Source organism: Symphodus melops, assembly GCF_947650265.1.
Source record: "Symphodus melops genome assembly, chromosome: 13".
In the NCBI taxonomy this organism is placed as follows: domain Eukaryota; kingdom Metazoa; phylum Chordata; class Actinopteri; order Labriformes; family Labridae; genus Symphodus; species Symphodus melops.
This window is the reverse complement of record NC_136703.1, coordinates 1,766,014-1,785,750: the sequence shown is the minus strand read 5'-3', so window position 1 is coordinate 1,785,750 and position 19,737 is coordinate 1,766,014. Positions and strand designations below refer to the sequence as shown.

Here is a 19,737-nt window from a genome sequence, read left to right as displayed (position 1 = left end):
TATTTGATCGGGTCTCTCCTGGCGTGCTCACTGAGAGACGATGGCTCCTGTTAGATTAAATTAAAGACCAGCACACATGCAGAAGATTTGTAAACCTCAACGGTGACCAATTATGTGAAAACCTTTGTTTTTACTCGTTAAGACAGTGACGTGGAGTTCACTGCACAGAAGAGGAGAGACAGTCAATGTGTGTGGAAAAGAAGGTGTCAGTTGCATCCTCCACTTCCTGTGTGTTTATGTTTTTGAACCCATTCAGGCGTCCTGTGTGCGTCCTGTCATGTCTCTCCACGGTGCATGACGGTGCGTCTGCACTGTTAACAGAGGCCAGCCAGAGTCTGTCATCACAGCGACACCTTCCCATAACCTCACTGTGTTGTGGGGGGGAGGGCGTGTCAAAACCAGTCACAGCCACCTGCTTTCCAGTCATGCAGGAGAGCTTCTTAACTCTCAAACACACACACACACACACACACACACACACACACACACAGCAGCTCATTTTATCACGTATAACTTTCTCCACATGGACTGAAAATCTTAGTGTGGGATTGTTCTCTCGATTTGTTTGATTCACGTGGGAGAGTGTCGCCTGGGTCGAAATGAACGCCACCCTTTCCCCAATTCTTAAACACATCCTCTCCGGGGGAAGTGTGTCCTCCAGGGAGCCACTTTTAGCAATGAATTACAGACAGGACGTGGCCTTTCTTCTGCGAGGACTCTACAGGAAGTGCTGCAGGATTTCACCAGAAGTGCTACAAAGCGGCTCGCTCTCGTCTGACACATCTTTAACTTTTGACAGTCGGTATGCGATTAACAGCCGTCTGCAGCAGCGAGTATCATTTACAAGTATCAGCACTTCACTCCCCCTTGTGTCTGTGCAGTCCAACGAAAGTCTGCTCGTATTTACTTCACTTGATTTATCAAAGACACGGTGAAAAGAGCAAATCAAATTCTTCAGACGTCATCGCCCTGCGGAGGGAGGAGGAGGGGGGGGAGGAGGAGGGGGGGGCTCCACTGTTTTATAATCTAATCGTCAGAATCTCAATTATTCCCCTTGATCCACGTCTCCATGAGAGCCAGTGCATGCCGGAGAGTTTTGCCGGTGGTAGGTCGAGCAGTCATAATGTAGCTTAGTGCTGAGTCTACAGAGTTCTTCCCAGCAGCTGGCTTATTTGGCCTCGATTGCTGCGATATGACCAAAAAAGGGGCCGTTCAACGCCGGCTGCTACTGTGGATCCGGTCTTTATCTCTCAGCCACATGCTGGAGCTGGACTGCTGCAAAATGCTGCTGAAGGTCAGCACAGGATCTTTGGGAGAGAAAAAAAAAGAAAAGTATGACTAACGAGGGAACCGCTGTAAATGAGAGAATGTGACCTTTGATAAGACCTGTTGAAACTCAGGTGAGGGAATAATTAACTAATCCTCCTGATACCGTGCAGGAATGTGGGACCAGTCACATTTTATCAGCCCTGAAGATTACCTCCGACACGACAGCTGCGCTAGATTTAACAGTAATAAGTGACGACTCGTGCTCTCCAAACAAGTCCTTATAATAACTCGGAAACGACTTCAAACGGGTGTGAGAGATTCGATTCAGAGAGTGAGAGGAAAACGGTTTAAATCACAGAAGAGAGCTCGATCAAACTTTCACTCTTGGCAACAACAAAATAAATTTGCGCCCTTACAAAAGCAGGCGAAAGAGCGCTGCTGGTCATCCTGAGGGGCCAGCGTGGTGTTTCTGTCCGAGGGAGACTCCTGCTGTGATCCCCTGTAAATGACACCTTGTTATTCCTCCGTTCTTTTTTTGGGTCATGAGCTCACTTTCCTTTTTTTTTTTGGACCCCTCTTGTGTTTGTTCCTGACATCACCTAATGTGGAGCGCCTCCGGGGTGAGTTGGCTCGCCTCCTTGTAGCCTCGACCCGCAGAACATGGAATAGACGTGTTCAATTTGGGATGAAGGAGACGAGGCTTCCTTATAAGAGCAGAGAGGAGAGGACAGCTCGGGGATGCTCAGTGTGGAAGGAACAACGTGCTATCTAGTTCGCTAATCGCTCCACTGTGGAACAGATACGACAGCACGGACATTTCAAACTGTGGCGTTCAGTGAAACCAAACCACACACATTCATACTGAAGATGCTTCGTGATGTAGCTAAACACAATGTGTGTCTGAAAATAATTTCAACAAACATTACGGCTGCTAATTTGTCTGATCGAATCATTTCCCCAACTTTTATCCTGCTTCCATTTTCTTCTGCTTATCCGTGGCCGGATCGACACCCTGGACCTCCAGTCCCTCCAGCATGCTCTGGGTCTGGGTACCCCCTCCCCCGTCTCCTTTCAGTTCGACATCCTGGACGACCTGCAGACTACAGGCCAGCGAGCCTGAGGCCTCCTACAATCAGGTCCGAACCACCTCCACAAGCTGTGTTGGAGGGGGGGGAGCAGCGTAGCTCCCTCCGGATGTCGGAGCTCCTCATCCGATCTCTGATCTCTCAGCCATATGTACACACAATCTCTGTCTTCTGCTCCCGACCCTAAAGCTCCTGTAATCAGGAGAGGGTTGGAACATAGATTGCTTGTTTTTATTGTATTCACGACGGGGGGGGGGGAACCACATCATCATGTGTTGTTTATCATGCTCTCCGTGTTTCCACGTACTTTGCTTTTCTCCTGTTCGTCTTCGTTACCGGACGTAATTATCCAAAGAACTCTCTCTCCCACCCGTCACGTCGGCATGGAAACCCTTTAAATCCTTAAATTAGCACTCTCAGCTTTCACATCTCCAGACACAAAGAGGCTTTTGTCTTACAGGCTGACACGCACACGGAGGCCTCTCGGATTAATCTGTACGGACTGCACGCGGGATTATCAGATTGAGATCACCGTGTGTCTGCTGTCTCCAGACTCAACACAACCACAGCGCAGAGCCAGGCATGTCAGACCACTACATAACGTCAATACAAACTGATGAGGGGACGGATCAAGATCAGATGTTATCTCGACTACTCATGTCTGGAACCACCGGAGGACACGTCCCGAGCCGTTCGATCATGATAGTCTCAAAGTGCGATAATGAAATAACGAGGAGAGGAGTCGAGAAACGCTCTCCAAACGAATGATGTCAGTTTGTTTAACCCTTCGCACTCCGTGACATCACTTCACGGCTCTCTAATCCGAAGGGTTTTTATTCTGGAGCTGAGGGGGCTCAACGCGGTGCGTTTGTGTGCACGGGTGATGTCATCGTTAGCATGGCGACGCTCTCATAAGCTGCAAAAATATCTCAACTCACCAAATTTAACTCTGTGTGGATAACTGAGCGTCTGCTGCAGGAATGTGTGTTTGTTATGACGAGGATTTTTTTTTTTTTAGGGAAGTCAAGAACCGCAGACTCAATAAAGTGGGAATAAACGCTCGGCTATAAATGGGAAATGTAATTCTCTCCTCTCAAGCAGAAAGTGAACCAAACTGACATTTCGCTCCGGACTTCTGGGAAACATCATGAGACCCGCGTCGTTGCCAAGTGGATGAAAAAAAAAAGAAAGCGGAGACAGGCGATGGGAGGGGAAGACAGAAGAGATGATAAAAACAAGGAGGAGGAGACGGTTTAAGGAAGTGTCGAGATAAGGGAATATTTCATAATGGCCGCGGTTAATTAAAAAGGACTTAGTGGCATCGTAAGCCTTTCGCTTGAGACGCTGCAGACGAAGCGTAATGAAAGACAAACACGTTGTTTCTCTGCAGGGAATCGCTGTACGGCTAATCAGCAGGGGGCGAGCGTGGTCGGAGCGTCGTGGAGGTTCATTAACTGATGCGGCGAAAAACACTTTCTTAAAGGGACAGTTCGACATTTTTTCTGCTTTCTGTTGGGTGACGAGGTCGACGCCGCTCACGTATTCATGCACGGGTCATTACACACAGCTGCTTAGCTTAGCAGTGATTAAACTTCGCTGTGTCATCTTCAAAACAGAATTAAGAATTAAGCGCAAAATATTATTTAAGTTTCTGTAAACTGTCCTGATGTGGGATCTTCATCGTTATCGAACACAGACACAAAACAATGCTTTGAGATAATCCAAATACTTTATATATAAACACATTCCTCTCAAAGTCTTCTAACCTCGCTGTGACTTAACAACCGCAGCAGCAGTCAGTTCATCCTTCACGCCTTAAAGGCGAAACGTAAATATCGTGGTTTAGTTGAGTCTCTATAACACATTTCCAAACCAATCGCTATAAATGTCAACTTTCCCAACAAATTTATCGTGTTGTTATCGCTCGTTAGCTTTTAATTTGAATCTGATCTGGATGCCTGTGTGTTTGAAATGTGCTGTCGCTGCATTCGCTTGACGTCTTGTCCTTGTTTAACCCGTTATTAGAGAACGTGTCAGAGGTCAGATATGAGCTCATCTCCTCCCATTGTGCACCGCGCCAAGTCATCATGCTAATCATTCTGTTTGCTCTCTGGGACTCCGACCCGCGCGTTTACAAGGCCGGCAGCTGAGTTTACGAGCGAGGGCCTCTTTCTGTCGTTTACACGCACCGATAAATCAGCCGGGGTTTGTTTGCACAGAGTGAAGTCTGCGTCCCTTCATGTCAGAGCAGCATTTCAGTGAGGATTCACAGGATGATGGGACACAAGACGATCCCCTCTGTTAATGCACACGTCTACCGTCGTTCCAGTGGATTCAATAAACGCCGTCAAGCGGCTTCAAGGGGAGTAAACGACTTTGACTCCATAGGTGGAACAATACAAAGATCATTTTGTGTTCCTCCAAGCAAACCCTTAAACCGAGACCTTCAATAAAACCTCCAGAACAATGTGGCGAATTCATTTGTTCTGAATGCTCGGTTACAGGACGAACACAATGCAGGCCTTTCACCGCTCCGACAGGCTGCGTTTCCCCAGAAGAGGGGGGTCAAATGTGGTGAGATGAAATTTGAAAATCTGAAAGCCCTTCAGTCAAAGCAGCACGGAGTCTTTTCTCAAAGCGTGTCCATGCGGAGGAATCTAAGAGACGACGCTGCTGCCAGGAACCACACAGTGATCGCACTCAGATCAGGCCGTGTTTCACCACAGGGGGGAAAATCACGCTGCCAGTACTGGATGAAGTGCCTTATTAAGTGTTCAGGGCTCGCTCTTCATTTCTCCTCCGATGCAGAAAAATACCTTTTTGAAAGATCTTTTAAAGCAATCATACGGGAGGATGAGCGCCGTCTTTAAGTCTTTAGTTTTGATCACTCGGGATCAACAGAATGAGCTGTAAAAAAAAAACTTAAATTTGATCCAACTTCATTGTTTGGTTGGTCTCGCTCATGAGCGATGTCTCCTAATGTGTCTCCTTGAATTGTTCTCCTTAAATGTTGTATTCTGTCCTTATTGTTGATGGAGAGTATTTCGTCCTCCTCTCGGTCACCGTCAGCAGAACATTTCTTACTGGAAAATAAAACCTCGAAGGCTAAAATGTCTTTAAGCTTTGAGGTGGTCATCCACAAACCGAAAGCTGACGTTGTGATTGTCATGATCTGTTCAAGTTTATTTTTACATTTTGTGGATTTAAATGTTTAATTGTCATTTCCTGTTTTATTTTGAAGTGTTCGCTTGTGTTTCTGCTCCTCTGGTTTAGTTGTTTTATTTTCTCATTTATGTCCTGATATTTCTCTTTTTTTCCCTCGTCTGTGTTTCCCCTCGTCGGGTCTTTAGTGCTTCCTGTTTTATTTTGAAGTCCCCAGTGGTTTTTTTTGTCTTGTCTGAGGCCTCGCCCACACGAAGGCAGTTTTGTTTGTTTTGACCTTTTGCCTCAGAGGTCACTGAAGACGCTCCTTCAGTAAAACTCCTTCCAGGGTGAAGATGTTCAGAAACACCTTTATAAACTCACGCTGTGCGACTGTTTCCCCTCCGCGTGTCGTCACTGTGAGATCGATGACAGACATAACCAAACTACAGCTGGCGCTAACGTTGCTATCTGGACTATTTACCCTCTCTCACACACACACACACACACACACACACACACACACACACACACACACACACACACACACAGTTACTCTCCCACTATGCTGACGAGCAGAGACGCCTGAACGGTCGAGTTTGTAAATTAACTTCTCGTTGCAGAGGAATGGCGAGGACGTTTACGCATGGCGAGGACGTTGTTGTTGACTTGGCGTGCTCGACAGCTACAAGAGCGCGTTTTGCGTTTTTCATTTTGAACAAAGATGTTTTTAAGAACTGAGCGTGTGCGGACGGGATTATTATTTGAAACAGATGAGGAAAATCTTTGTTTAAGAAAAGAGCCTCCTACGTGTCGACTGGGACTTTTCCCTGCTTTTGTCTTTTCTCCCCGCATGCATTCATCGCCCTCACCTGTGGCTTGTTAGTCTCACCTGTGTCTGATTACCCAGAGTATAAAACCTCTGTGCCAGATCACACCTCTATCTTCTCACTGTCCTGTTTCCCGTGTTATTCTCCTCCTGTGATTTGTTTTTCCCATATTTATATTCTTCCGTTGGACTGCAGAGAAGTAAGCCTCATGTTTGCCTTTTCACATATTTTAAAATGAAACATATTTTGGTCGGTCTGCTGGTTGGGTCCAGTACTTAGTTTTTTCCTCAGTGATGGTCTTTACTGCCCTCTGTGGCGCCGACGATGTGCGAGGACATCTCTGTCATTGTTTGCAAACAGACGCTGACATGCCTCAGCAGCACATCATTAGCTTTTTATTCCCGTCGTTATTACAAGAGGTATAACTCACTGTAGGTGTTGTGTCGCTTTAATGCGATGATCTGAACACAGAGGAGCCGATGATGTAAACTCAGCTGCTTTTATTGGAGCGTTTGTTCGGAGCTGCTGCTGAAAGCGTCAGACCAGAACTCGATGAAGAGGCGAAGAGTGAAGCGTCGTCTGTAACTTGTCACTGTTGCATTTCTGAGTCACACTGTCTCCCGAAGAGGAAGCTTTAACTGGAGTCTGGATTCATCTAAATAAGGTCTCTGCAGAGACAGCTGCTGCCGAATTCAACTTTTAGAGAAGAGAGCACAGGGGAAAAACTGACCGCTCTGGGAACATTTCCACTAAAAACGAAGACTCATTGCCTCCGTACACACACACACACACACACACACACACACACACACACACACGTATGCACACACAGACTATTCATAGTCACATTATGTTAGTCTGCGACTCTCTATTCCTCAGTCTTTGTGTCATGTGGTCAAACAGATCACTGGTGGATAAGATACGTTTACAAGATGTGATTATGCAGCCTTGTGTCTGTTTGTTTGTTTAGTTACTGTTGGACTGTTTTCATCAACATCGGCATTGAATCAGACTCTTTGACAAGCGCAGCGATTCAGACAGAAACAAGTCCTAAGTTTATTCTCTAAACAGCAAGACAACATTTAAAAGTCTTAAATTGACTTTTTTGCAGTGTAAATTGCAGCATCGTCTGCATAACGAGTGTCTTTATATTTGGCTCATTGTAGGAATTATGTTTTTCCTTTAAAGGTCAAATATATAAATCCACTTCCTTATGTTCCTCTAACATGTCTGTCTACAAACCCCCCAATGATGAGAAAAGTCCATCCTCTCCGTCTTCTTTCTGCTGCACTTTTCAGAAAATGTGTCAAACAGGCCGATTGGAGATTTTCCCTTCATGACATCACAAAGGGCAGTAGCCCCTCCCCCAGGTGGGTGACACTCCCACAGCTAGGTGTTTGTTCTGCCTTCTCACCGTTAACAATGTGCAGCTTAAATGTGTGTAAATGACAGTATATGTGACTTGACTTTATTTCTCTCTGTGTCTGACTGTGTGTCATTCACAGAAAATGTCAAAATGACAATGTGATCTTATTTCCTGTCTAGCACCATGGAGTAACCCAGATGTCTGTTTGTGCTTTAAAGCGTTGCCATGCCAACCAAGAATGAATGGGAAGCACTGTAGACGTGACGACGATCTGCTGGGTGAATAATGGATTTCTTTCTCCGTACAGTAAAAAAAAAATAAAAAATAGTTTTGCGAAACTGACTTCCCTGCTGGTGACGTGTTCGCACAGCCAGAAAGAAACTGTGACGCTGAGGAGCTTCTTGTTTTTTGAAGCAACTTTCTTCTTGGGCGGTGCGTTGATAATAAAACACATCAAACTGAGAAATCTGTAGCAGTCCAAGTGGAGCGGCTACTGCAGGAATGTGAGCGTCTGAGTGGGGGGGGAGACTGTTGTCAAAACAATGATTGAACTGTTTGGGAGTTACTCAGAGTTTTTGATGACCAGCAGGAAAAAATCTGAGAAAACGAAGACAATCCTCCTCCATGGAGCTTTTTTTTCTTTCTTCACTCTCCCTGTTTTATCTTCCCCCTCATGCTCACACAGACTCTGGCCCCTATAAATACAATTCTAGAGACTTCCCTATAACCCAACAGTCGTGCATGATTAGCATGAAACACCCACCCACATGTCTCTAAGAAGCCAACACAAACGCTGTTTCCAAAGAGATCATGGAGAAGTTTTGGGCAAAACAGAGCAGTCATCCAACCGGTTTAATGCGGTAATAGATGTGTGACAGTGGCACATTGAGGTAGCAGTGTGACTGAAGTGTAAATACATCACTGTGTGCATGTGACACATCGATTCAGCAGCTGGTATCACCGCAGTTCAGTTTCACTTCCGTCGCATTAAAGCCAGAAAACCTTCTGTGCAAACCGCCCGAACAACCAGAGCAAAAATATAATAAACCCAAATATGTTTCCCTACTTTTAAGATGATGTGAGTGGCGACGGCTGACTGATGTAACAGGTGATCGAAACTTTAAAAATGAACCTGATAAAGACAGAAACAAGTGTTTATGTGTTAGAGAAACAAACAGTTGTTATACATGAATTCATGCAGTGACTGCAGTAGATTAAGGGCAGAGATTCATTCAATGAAAAATACTACACATGATACCATAAGACTTATTTGTGAACCTGTCCCTCTTATTTCTTTGCCTGCAGCGCCCCCTAGTGATAAGGGTGTCAAATTGCTACACATCACAATATCATGAGAATATTTTTTTTTTTTTTTTTTTTTTTTTGTTAAAGCTTTTACCACAGGATGTCACTGTTTCACTCTTCCTCTCTGTGTGTACTCAGTAACAAATGCAGGTTGTTGTTGTTGTATCTTAAAGCTCCAAAAAAGCGCTGCTGATCAAAATAATGACTGTAAAACTCCTAATATTACACGAAACAGTAGGCAAAATTAACTTGTTTATTTGTTATGCAATTAAGTGTAGGAGATATTTAGTCAAATATAATGTGTAATTTTGCATTTGTTTTTGTTTTTAGTTTTTTTTTGTGAACACCAGGGGGCAGTATGCACCTTACCAAGCACTCAGGCTGAAGGGAGCATTTAAAGTTTGCAGGTGTGTCTCTGTGAAGCAATGCATCAGGAGGGGACTCAGATTATTTTTTTACCAACTCAATGAGATACAGCCTGAAATGTTTTGTTCATTTGAATGATCTGCATTAAAGGCAGGGTTGTTAATTTATGAAAACTAGCATGATTTTGAAAGGAGCCTTCCCTCAGTGCTCCATCTAGCCCCTCCCCTCTGTGCTCCCTCTAAAGCCACGCCCCTCACTTACATGCACGAGAAGGTTAGCTAAGTTTGATTTAGCTCTCTTTTAAATCTACACAGTAAATTTACAAAACTCTGCCATAAGAACTGCTGTCACTCCTGTCAGGAAATGCAGGAATTTGAGCACATTGTAATTCCCCTTTGTACCACATGATGGTGCTCTTATCATACAGAAACTTAGAGATGAAATTATGTAGGCAATGTGTTAACTTCACTTGGACTGTAAATGTGTAGTTTTAGGAATAAGAAAGAAAGCAAGCTATTAATGTATATTTTTATTTAGTTTTAGTGTAAAACAAAAAACAAAAGCCTTTATTTAACTTGTAAAGAGCACCTTGTAAGTCCCAAAAATAATAAAAATAGAGTACATAATGTCCTCTTTGCACAACACAATAGTTTGAGAGCAGAAAATGTAAAAAAAAAAAAAAAGTTTGACCTTTTTTGGGACATTAGGGGCTCCCTTAAAAAAACACATGAAACTCACTGCATTTAGGGATACGTTTAAATGTATTTAAATCTTCAAACACTAAGTGGAAATGGTCTTCGCTTATATAAAGTATATATACATGAGGCTTCAGGACTGTTCTCTTTCTTCAGAGAGGACTTTTGTACACACAAAAAAACTTATGTTATAATTATATTTATTATGATTTACTCTCATTCACCCTTTGTACATTTTCTGTTTTTATTATTCTTTATATTTAAATTCTATTTTATATATCAGTAATTGCTTCTTGTATTTTATTTTATTTAAGTACTTGTTATTTTAGCCTTGTTTTTTTTTGTCAACAGGCAAGGTAAGCCACTTCTCGGGGCCCCAGCTGCAGTAAGTGGCCCTCGAAGGATGACAAACTTAAAACCTCAGCAGTTTTAATAATTTAAGTGATTTTTAAATTCTGTCTTCTTTACTCGGCCATAATGCTTTTTGATGTCTTGTTTAAAGCACGTTGTGTCGCCTTGTTGTTGAAATACAGACTCCAGCATCGCTTCAGGACCATAGACTGTCAGGACACATCCTACTCGGGTCTGCCAGGTAACACACTTCACCTGTAGCGTCTTTACTGTCGGCTGTTTTTTTGTGTGTGTGTCTCTTTAAAAGGCGTGGCCACGACGTGACAGCGCCACACAATGATACGCAGCTAATGAGCCAATGTACGACATCCTGGAGTGGAGGTATTTGTCTGAACTTGGAGCTTGATCCCCGGAAATCAAAACAAAGCGTCGGAGAGGATTTTAGGTCCGTGGCTGACTCGCTTCGGGGTTTTTGACAGAGTCCCCCCCCCCCCATCTCTCAGGCTCTTACAGTGTTTTGGGGAGTAGTAGGAGGGTAACGGGACCAGGAGGCAGTCTTTAAGTCTGAACTCTGACGCCTCCTCTACTGTAAAACCTCAGTTATCCGAATAACGCCCTCCTCTCTTCTTATCAGACACCCGGGTGTGAACATGGCCTCAGACGAGCTCTCGTCCAAGCTCAGCCGTCGGCTCCAGATCGAGGAAGGAGCCGAGGAGCCGGTGGCCGTTGACGTCTCCGGGCACGAGAACGGGTCCGAGGAGAAGCCGACCACGGCCAACGCGGACTCGGAGCTGGGCAGGAAGCTGCTGCGGCGCGAGGAGCTGAACGAGGGGCAGGGGGAGCACGTGCAGCCCAGCATGAAGGTGTTCAACCCTTACACCGAGTTCAAAGAGTTCTCCCGACATCAGATCAAAGACATGGAGAAGATGTTCAAAATGTGAGTGTGTTTCCGGTGTCAGGCGCGTGCCTCCAGGACACGGCTAATCCTCTTCATTTATTCAATGTCAGCTTCAACAGGGAAGTAACCATCAGATTGGTCATATAAGGAAGTGTTGTTGGCAGGTTGCTCTTATACGTCACGTGGGGGGGGGGGGGAGAAATCCCCTTAAAATGACCTAAAAATGTAAACAGGTGAGGAAGGATGGTGTTATTGTTGGGCTATCAAAATAAAAGCTTTAAAAACTCTACAAAGAGAACTGATGACACAAGAAGTGTGGAAGTGAAATGCTTAGTAGGTTGACATGTTTTTATAGTTTATTTATGCATGAAAGACACATTTTTATGTAAATACAGTGTTTGAATCTGTCCTGCTGAGGGATTTCTGCAGGGCGGGGACTTCATTCAGGTCAAGACTACGATCTTTGTGATGAGGATAATCTGCAGTAACCATACAGCTCATCATCCCCTCGGGGGAAATTTGTCAGAGACTCAAATTCAAAAGCTTCCAGCGTAGAATAAATAGAAAATAACATTAGACACAGACAGAATCCACAGAGACACTAAACAAGACCGAGGTAGATCCAAGACCAGAGGGCTCCGAGACCAAGACCTTCAGGGACCAAGACTGAGACCATAAATATCTCTGAGAAATCTCCATGTTGTGTGCAGCGGGCGTGTCCCTCTCTTCGGCCGTGACGCCGGGAAGGTTGAAGTTAATCGTTCTTTTAGAAGGAGGATCGTCTCTTTCAGTCACAGTTTGATGACGTGAAAAAGAAGTCCGTCCAGTCTGAGACCGAGACCAGAGTATAAATGTTTTATATTCCGAGAGGAGACGTAGACCTCCAAAAAAGTGGCCTCAAGGATGATTTAAAAAAAAAAAAAAAAACTACAACATTATTATGTAGCGGTGCGAAAACACAACAACATATACTGCAGACGTTATTTATCTTTTTAGTTTGTGAAAGAAACAATTAAAAACATCCAGATAAAAAAATGTAGATTGATGAAGCTCTGCGTGTTTCATTTTTGACACATCAGAAAATAAAGACAAAAAATGAAGGCCCGTGTGACGGCGTGGTCGAAACCTGCTCGTTGTTTTTAAGTAACCCACACCCTGAGGACGGAAACCGGCCGTGTGAAACCACAGATATATTTTACCCATGAAGAGCAGACGTGTAGTGATTGAAGAGGGAATAATCCAGGTACAGGAGGTCGACATGCTGCCATGAGGAGCGCCTCAGAAAACAGACGCTTCTGTTCTATAAATCAGCTGCCTTTACAACAGCGTGGCAGAAATAACCACTCGACATCGTTCTTCCTGTCTGAGGCGGCCAGACGTGAGTTTGCTCTTTAACTCAGTAAAATGTTAAATTGAGCTTTAATAAATTCCGGCGGTCTCACAGATGACTGGATGAGACTAATTTAATAAATAGACCTCGAGTCCATGAATCGGTTTGAATCCAAAATCGGAAAAAACTGAAACGTCACCACAAGACTCGAGATCGAATCGTGAGACTCCCAAAACCTGACGCTTGTTCGTGACCATTTCACAGACACGAGATCTCAAAGGAAGCGACGTGATCAAACGAGACTTCGGGAGAAAAACAAAGATGGAGGCCTAGAATCTTCTCGTAGGGAGCCAGCTGAAGGTTTTTGCGCTCTGATGTCACCGGCTAGTTTTCCAGCCATTTGATTTGCTGTTTGTTTTCAGAGAACTCGCCGACGTTTCATAAACGGGCGTCGGTACCTGTGAGGTGAACGGCAGGAACTCGGGGTGGGCCAACGTTCAAGGTGACGCCTTGTTTCCTGCAGGCGGTGGGCGCTGGTGACATGAGCGTTTATTGTACCTCTTGTGACCTCCTCCTCCTCCTCCTCCTCCTCCTCCTCCTCCTCCTCCTCCTCTTCTTCTTCACAATGCAGTTGGAGCGTTTTTAAATCGCAGACAGACAAAGCATTCACGCTTTGTAAAACATGGCCGTCGATGTCAGCACGTCATTCTGAAACAAAGACTCTTCTGTTTATTGAGCTCGTCTTACGGCCTGAATCAGTCCGCAGTGAAACAACTGCTCAGAGCGACTGTGAGGTTTTGTCTTCACATGCACTCGACTGGTTTCTCTGCCCAGATTCTTCAGCTTCCAGTCGTGTTCAGGCCCGTCCACGCCTCTCAAATCCAACACTCACTCGCACATCAGGAGAGCAGATAGGAGACGTGCAGGAGGACACATTCTTGGTGTTTTGCAGATTTTAATACCTGGCCAGTCAGCACAGGAAGTAGGCGGGGCTGAAGTTTCATCAGATACAAACACTGCTTTGAATCTGAGGAATAAGATACTTCCTTTGTGGGGGGAAAAACTCTGGGAAAAAATCTGCCTCCCTTTCCCTTTTCTCCCGCTGGGCTCCCTTCAGAAAACAAACTTCCCAAAATAGACGAGGAGCTGTGCCAACGAGAGAGAGAGAGAGAGAGAGAGAGAGAAACTATTAAAGATGGCTGTCTTTAGAATCTAATGAGGTGAAGGTTTATCTGCTCCGCGGGCCGGATGTAAAGATGACACAGTGCGTGAATCAGCGGCTCAATAATCAGCTCGTTAAGAGACTTTTTAAATACAAAGGGGAGTATTCAGGAAGCCGTCCCAGACTCAAACTGTTTGCCAAAGAGGAAATGCAATCTCATCGACTCTGACTTCCTCTGCTGTGACCTCGCAGAGCTGACCGCTCTCTCACTTAGCTTTCTTTTCAAGCTGAAACTTTAAGATCCAGTCTTCTCCTCACGTTCGTTCACGTCTGTGAAACTTAAAGAGCAGCTCTGAATGATGATTTCCATCTATGTGAGTCAGTTTAAAAACCTTCCTTTCAGCCTCTCTCTGAAACGGTTCAGTTTCAGCTGCTGTCTCTTTAAGGCCCCCCTCCCTACATGCCCACTTTCATCTGATTGGCTAAATCTTTAGAAGCCTTCCGAGGGTGGGGGGGGCGAACGCTGCAGGGCTGCCAGGGCAGGGTTGCTCTATGTAAGAGGTTTCAGCAGGGACTTGAAGCCGTCTCGTGAAATTCTTGTTTACATGTCGGGGAGCGATCGTGTGATTTGCAGAAGAAGCCGTTTAGCGCCCTCTGCAGGCTCATCCTCGTACGTTCACCTCGTGATCCATGTTTAGTTTGAGCATCCAGCGTTGTCTTCACTGTGTGTGAGTTTCAAAACGAAGGATCAGCATTAATTAGCATCAGCTCTCAGCAGGGAGAATCAACCTCTTTAGCTCGCCTTCTGATTCCTCATCGTCGCTCTTCGTCCGTCTGATCGGCCTTCTTTCAAAAGTCACTTCCAGAAACGTGTCGTCACGACCGAGAAGTTACAGAGGGAACAAAACAAAAGCAGAACTTCAAGTTCTTTTTTGGCGAACAGGGGGGGGGGGTTTTGTTTGGCGGGAAGAGGTTTAGAAAAAGTGTTGTCATTGAGCTCTATGGAGTATCCAGAATAACCCCGGAAGTGCTCGCACCGTCACAAACTAAATGATTCTCGCCGTCATGGCACAAGATGTAGAATCTGAAGCTAGCCGCTAACGTTGTGTTTTCCTGTGTTTAGGTATGATGCGGGGAAAGATAACTACATCGACCTGATGGAGCTGAAGCTGATGATGGAGAAGCTCGGAGCGCCGCAGACGCACATGGCCTTAAAGAACATGATCAAGGAGGTGGACGAGGACCTGGACAACAAGCTCAACTTCAGAGAGGTGAGGAGCAGGACGGCAGGATGTTTTCATCTCCCTTCAGCGTGCGTGTAAACGTCTGTGTGTGTGTGTGTGTGTGTGTGTGTGTGTGTGTGTGCTCCCTCTCCAGTTCCTGCTGATCTTCAGGAAAGCCGCCGCAGGAGAGCTGGCAGAGGACAGCGGCCTCTGCGTGCTCGCTCGCCTCTCTGAAATCGACGTCTCTGAAGAAGGCGTGAAAGGAGCCAAGACCTTCTTTGAGGCCAAAGTAAGACGCGCTGCACGCTTCTCGTATGACACACTGTGTGTTTTTATAACGACTCTCCAGCCGCGCTCAAGAGGAAGTGTTTCATCACATCAGGTCTGAGCGAGGTGTGACTCATCGAGCCCGACACACTTTCTGGTTTTTAGCAAGAATAGGATGTGAATGTTGCAAACCTACTTTAGATCATTTCACTGATGAGCAGAATGAGGAGGAAGAGTCGGCTACACGGCGCTATAATGAGAATGTTTGTCTTTAATATTAATGCAACAGAAGAAGAACAGGAGGACAGGAAATAAAATGCATAATGGTGTTTAATTGCGTGCACGGAGATCGTAGCGGTCGCACGCAGACGCTCTTTGCACCGTGCAGCAGTCACGGGATATAAACGACATTGCGCCCCTCCCATTGGCTGGAGGTAAATTCTCCGGAGGAAATCCCACTGAAGCATGAGGCTCCTCCTTCGAGTATCAGGAGTTCATTCTGGAGGTTTCTGCAGACGTGGAAGCAGCTCATTAGCTTCAGTCCTCCATCAGTGTCCACACAGGATGCATTAAAGCACACAGACGCTTCACGTTGAGCGCCGGGCGGATTCATGCTGAGAATGGAAAAAAAAAAAACGTATTAAGTTTATTATTGAAGCACATTTTAACAAGGTGATTCAAAGTGCTTCACACATGCAACCTGATGAAGGAAAGAAGAGAAACATTAAAAAAAAATCACTGAAATGATTCAAACTTCAAGTAAAAATAATTCAAATAAAATGAAGAATATGAAAAGTGAAAGTGTTTCCAGCGTGTGCAGGAAGCTGCAGGTCAGAGACGGCTGAGACGATCTCCTGTCTGATTTAATGATGCGTGTCTGTGTGACGCTGCTTTTTAAAACTTCCTCACACGATGATTGACAGGCTGAAGCTGTCGCTCTAATGAGCACCATCAGTCCTGTCACTCATGTCAGGGCGTGTTCAATGAGCGCCATAAAAACAGTGAAGGCAGCACGCCGACTCACCGTGAGAGCTGCGACACGTCGACGAGCGTGAACGACAGCATGCTGGAGTTTCTTTTTCAGGGTCGGGAGCTTCCTGGAGTCATTTTGTTTTTATCGATTTAAAAAGAAAAAGACAGACTTGTTGTTTGCAGAGTTTCATCTGCAGGACCATTTAAAAAAGTTCTCTCCTCCTCCGAGCTCACCTGAGCGCCCCGTGTTTGTGCTCTCCTCTCCGACAGGTCCAGGCCATCAATCAGTCCAACAAGTTTGAGGCGGAGATCCGCGAGGAGCAGGAGGTCAAGAAGAAGCAGGCGGAGGAGCAGAAGCAGAGACGCGCTGCTTTTAAAGAACTGCAGCAAGCCTTCAAGTGACCACCTCCACCTCCCACCCCCCCGCCCCCCCCCTCCCCTCCTCTCAGGACTGGTCTCTCTCTGTGCTGCACTAACGCTGTCAGTGTGTCTGTGTGTGTGCGTGTGTGTGAATGCTTCATGTTGTCCTGAGTCAAACACAAGCTAGTCATGAGTCGAGGATACAAAGAGGGAGTGCATGGTGACAAATCAGCGCCGTCTGTTTGTTCAGGTTAAAGGGATTATTGATTTTATTCAGCTCAGTTAGAATACTTCCAACACTTTAGAGAAGCAGACTGAGCTCAGACTGTTTAAGAAGTTACCGTGACGTCACTCACTCAGGTTTTTACTGCTGAAACTGAAACCTGTTCAAACTGCCTCTAAAAGTCCCGTCTTTCGTCGTCTGCAGCCGATAGAAACTAAAACCAGGTTTAAGTGCAAAGCACGGCCTTCAGTCCGTTTTTAAAATCAATAAACAGAAAAAAAACAAAAACGCTCTGACGTCTTAAAAAAAGCAGCACGCCGGCGTCTCGTTAGGTCGACCCGCTTCCTCTGAATCATCCGTTCTGGACGAGACGCGTGCCTAAACCATCTGTAAAGTGATCATATCAACAACACGAGTGCAGAGTTTGTTTCAGTGTTCAGCTCCACTCCCACTTCTCCAAGTCACGTCATCCTCAGCGTGACGCGTGTGCACACGTGTGACCTACGTCACGCATCTTTGTGTTAAATTTTAAACAATGAACAAAAAGCTGAGCTGTTAATTTTGTACTGACCGCTCTGTATTTTTGTATTGGGGGGTCGGGGGGGGGGGGGGGGGGGGGGGGGGGGTCAGGGGTCAACTTTGATATTCGTGGTGTGGGATGTTTGTGGACAGTGTTTTGCATGAGCCATGTTTAGGTACTTTAAAGTCTATTTTTCTTTTCTTGTGTTGGCTGTTCTTCCTCTCCTGTCTCGTCGGTGACATTTCAAACGTTTACTTCAAGTTCACAATCAGAAATCGTTTCTTTAAGAGGCTACTTCCTGTTTCAAATGAGAAGGACCAACGAACGTTAGTGGTGTGTGTTTAGTTTTAGAGATTCAGGTCAGTGACTTGTCTTCAGGTCAGTTTGACTGATAGTCTGAGCAGAGTGACCCGTCCTTGTATTAAATAGTATTAAACTATTAAATAGTGTGCGTCCTCGGATGACGCTGCAGGTTTGACACAGATCATCACCTGTGTCGTGGAAGCAGCCCGACCAATCAGGGTGTTTTAAAAGCTCAGTGTTTCACCTTTTTTCTCGGCGTGAAAGAAACAGGAAGTGCATCTCCTCTTTAAAAACGTGACGCTGCGTTCACGTCGTGCATCCGAACAAGACGAGCGTTAAACAAGCCGATCAGCTCCATCCGGTGTTCCCGCTCCGTCCGGCCTGCGTCAGCTACCGCCACCTGAAAGCGTTTATTTTGCACGCAGTCTCTTGACCTCTAAAGTCTGACCACCACGGTCCCGTCATCCTAAAGATCCGTTTTTGCACTGTGCTTAAAGACGTACGCCTGCGAAGTGGCCATATTGTTTTTCCACTTCAGTGGACGCCTTCTGTCAGGATCCACAGGAAGTACGAGAGTCCAGCGGATCACGTAAGAGACGTTTAGTTTGGTGCAAAGACAACGAAAAGAGGAATCCGTCCTCGTCTTCAAAAGACGTTTAAGTCAGACACACAGGTAACGTCTGTGATGGACTCGGGTGTGCGGTGGTGATGGAGCTGCTCCTTCACTAAAACAGTGTTGACTTCTTTTTTGCGTGTTTTGGCGTGCAGATGTTGCTGTGAAGCCGGAGCGTTTTTGCCTCACTTTGATCCACGTGTTTTAAAACTCTGCTGTAACGCCTTCCTCACATTCCCTCGCTCGCCTCGTGTTTCAGGCTGTTTTAACGATGTCAGTGTTGGTAATCTTTTCCCTCGTGTTTCCTGATTTAGCTGCACAGATAGACTCTGTTTCACACTGTGTTGTGTTGTGTTGGATTAATCATATTGTTGTATATTTTACAAAATGCAGTTGTACAAATAATTCCAGTCGAGTGATTTCAAACGATTAAAGTAAAGCAGTAATTTTTCACCCGTCTTTGTCCTGTGTGGCTTCTTGAGACACGTGGAAATATCCCGTTTATACCATCTGTATGATCCGCTTCACATCATCCAGACTTGTGAGCAGCGACTCCGGTGTTAAAATGCTAAAGTGCAAAATCCTGCTGTTCCTTGAGTGTCCACTAGAGGCTGGCTGCAGGAGCACACGTAGTCACATACACACCCATTCAAATGTTTACAGTCCGGCACAAAAAATTCAATGTGTGTGATTAGTAAGAGACCGTTATCTGAAGGTCCCGGTTTCTGTCTCAGACTCGGGATTTAAAATCAAGACCAGCTGTGATTAGAAGGAAAACGTTGTAAAAGAATAAAGAACTTCATTCATAGTTGGATTTTATCCCCCCGGTCTGAATGGTCTTGGTCTTGTTCTGGTCTCGATCTCGGTCTTGGAGCACTCCGGTCTCGGACTTGTGCGGAGGTGACTACAGCACTTACCAAGGGGCCGCACTTCCCTTTCCATTCCTCCTGGGTCACATGACAAAGAAGCAAACCTTAAAGAGTTTTTAACAAGAGACGACCGAAGGCAGACACCTGTCAACGATGGAAATGATTTCTGTTTTTATTTGTTTAAAATGTAAAAAATAAAAGCGGCTTCAGTTGTCGGCAATCTTTAAGTTCTCGTCTTCACACTGAACGCCGCCCTCGCGCTCTTCGCTGCTCGGCTCACAAGCTTTTTGATCCTTGTGAGGCGGCCGACCTTCCCCTCCACGGTGACACCTTCAGCAGGTGAACCATCGGAGTCCGACCACAGCTCCTCCTCCTCGGCTGCACCGCTGCTGCTGGAGCCGAGAGAGGCAATTTCAACTGGAGCGAGTTCGTCCTCCGAGTCGTCCTCCTGAACGACGGCCATTTTGTCATAGGAGTCCTCAACGTAAAGACTCGTGTCCACTTCTGCCTGGAGGTGGAGCATGGAGACAAACGGGTGCTTCAGGGCTCTGTCAGGACTGATCCTCTGCTCGGGGTCGGTCTGCAGGAG

At 45.7% G+C, this 19,737-nt stretch overlaps 1 protein-coding gene across 1 annotated transcript; it reads left to right on the top strand.

Moving 5' to 3' along the window:
* The first annotated feature begins 10,700 nt into the window (after positions 1–10,700).
* efhd2 (EF-hand domain family, member D2) lies at positions 10,701–18,732 on the top strand. Its single transcript, XM_079359888.1, has 4 exons — positions 10,701–11,345; positions 14,922–15,069; positions 15,176–15,310; positions 16,531–18,732. Exons 1-4 carry the CDS (start codon positions 11,059–11,061, stop codon positions 16,660–16,662), a joined length of 702 nt encoding a protein of 233 aa, XP_079216014.1. The 5' UTR covers positions 10,701–11,058; the 3' UTR covers positions 16,663–18,732.
* The last annotated feature ends 1,005 nt before the right edge of the window (positions 18,733–19,737 follow it).

Coding starts and splice junctions, on each gene's coding strand:
- efhd2 (XM_079359888.1), top strand. CDS start 11,059: ATGGCCTCAGACGAGCTCTCGTCCAAGCTCAGCCGTCGGCTCCAGATC. Junction 11,346..14,921: donor ATGGAGAAGATGTTCAAAAT/GTGAGTGTGTTT, acceptor TCCTGTGTTTAG/GTATGATGCGGGGAAAGATA. Junction 15,070..15,175: donor ACAAGCTCAACTTCAGAGAG/GTGAGGAGCAGG, acceptor CTCCCTCTCCAG/TTCCTGCTGATCTTCAGGAA.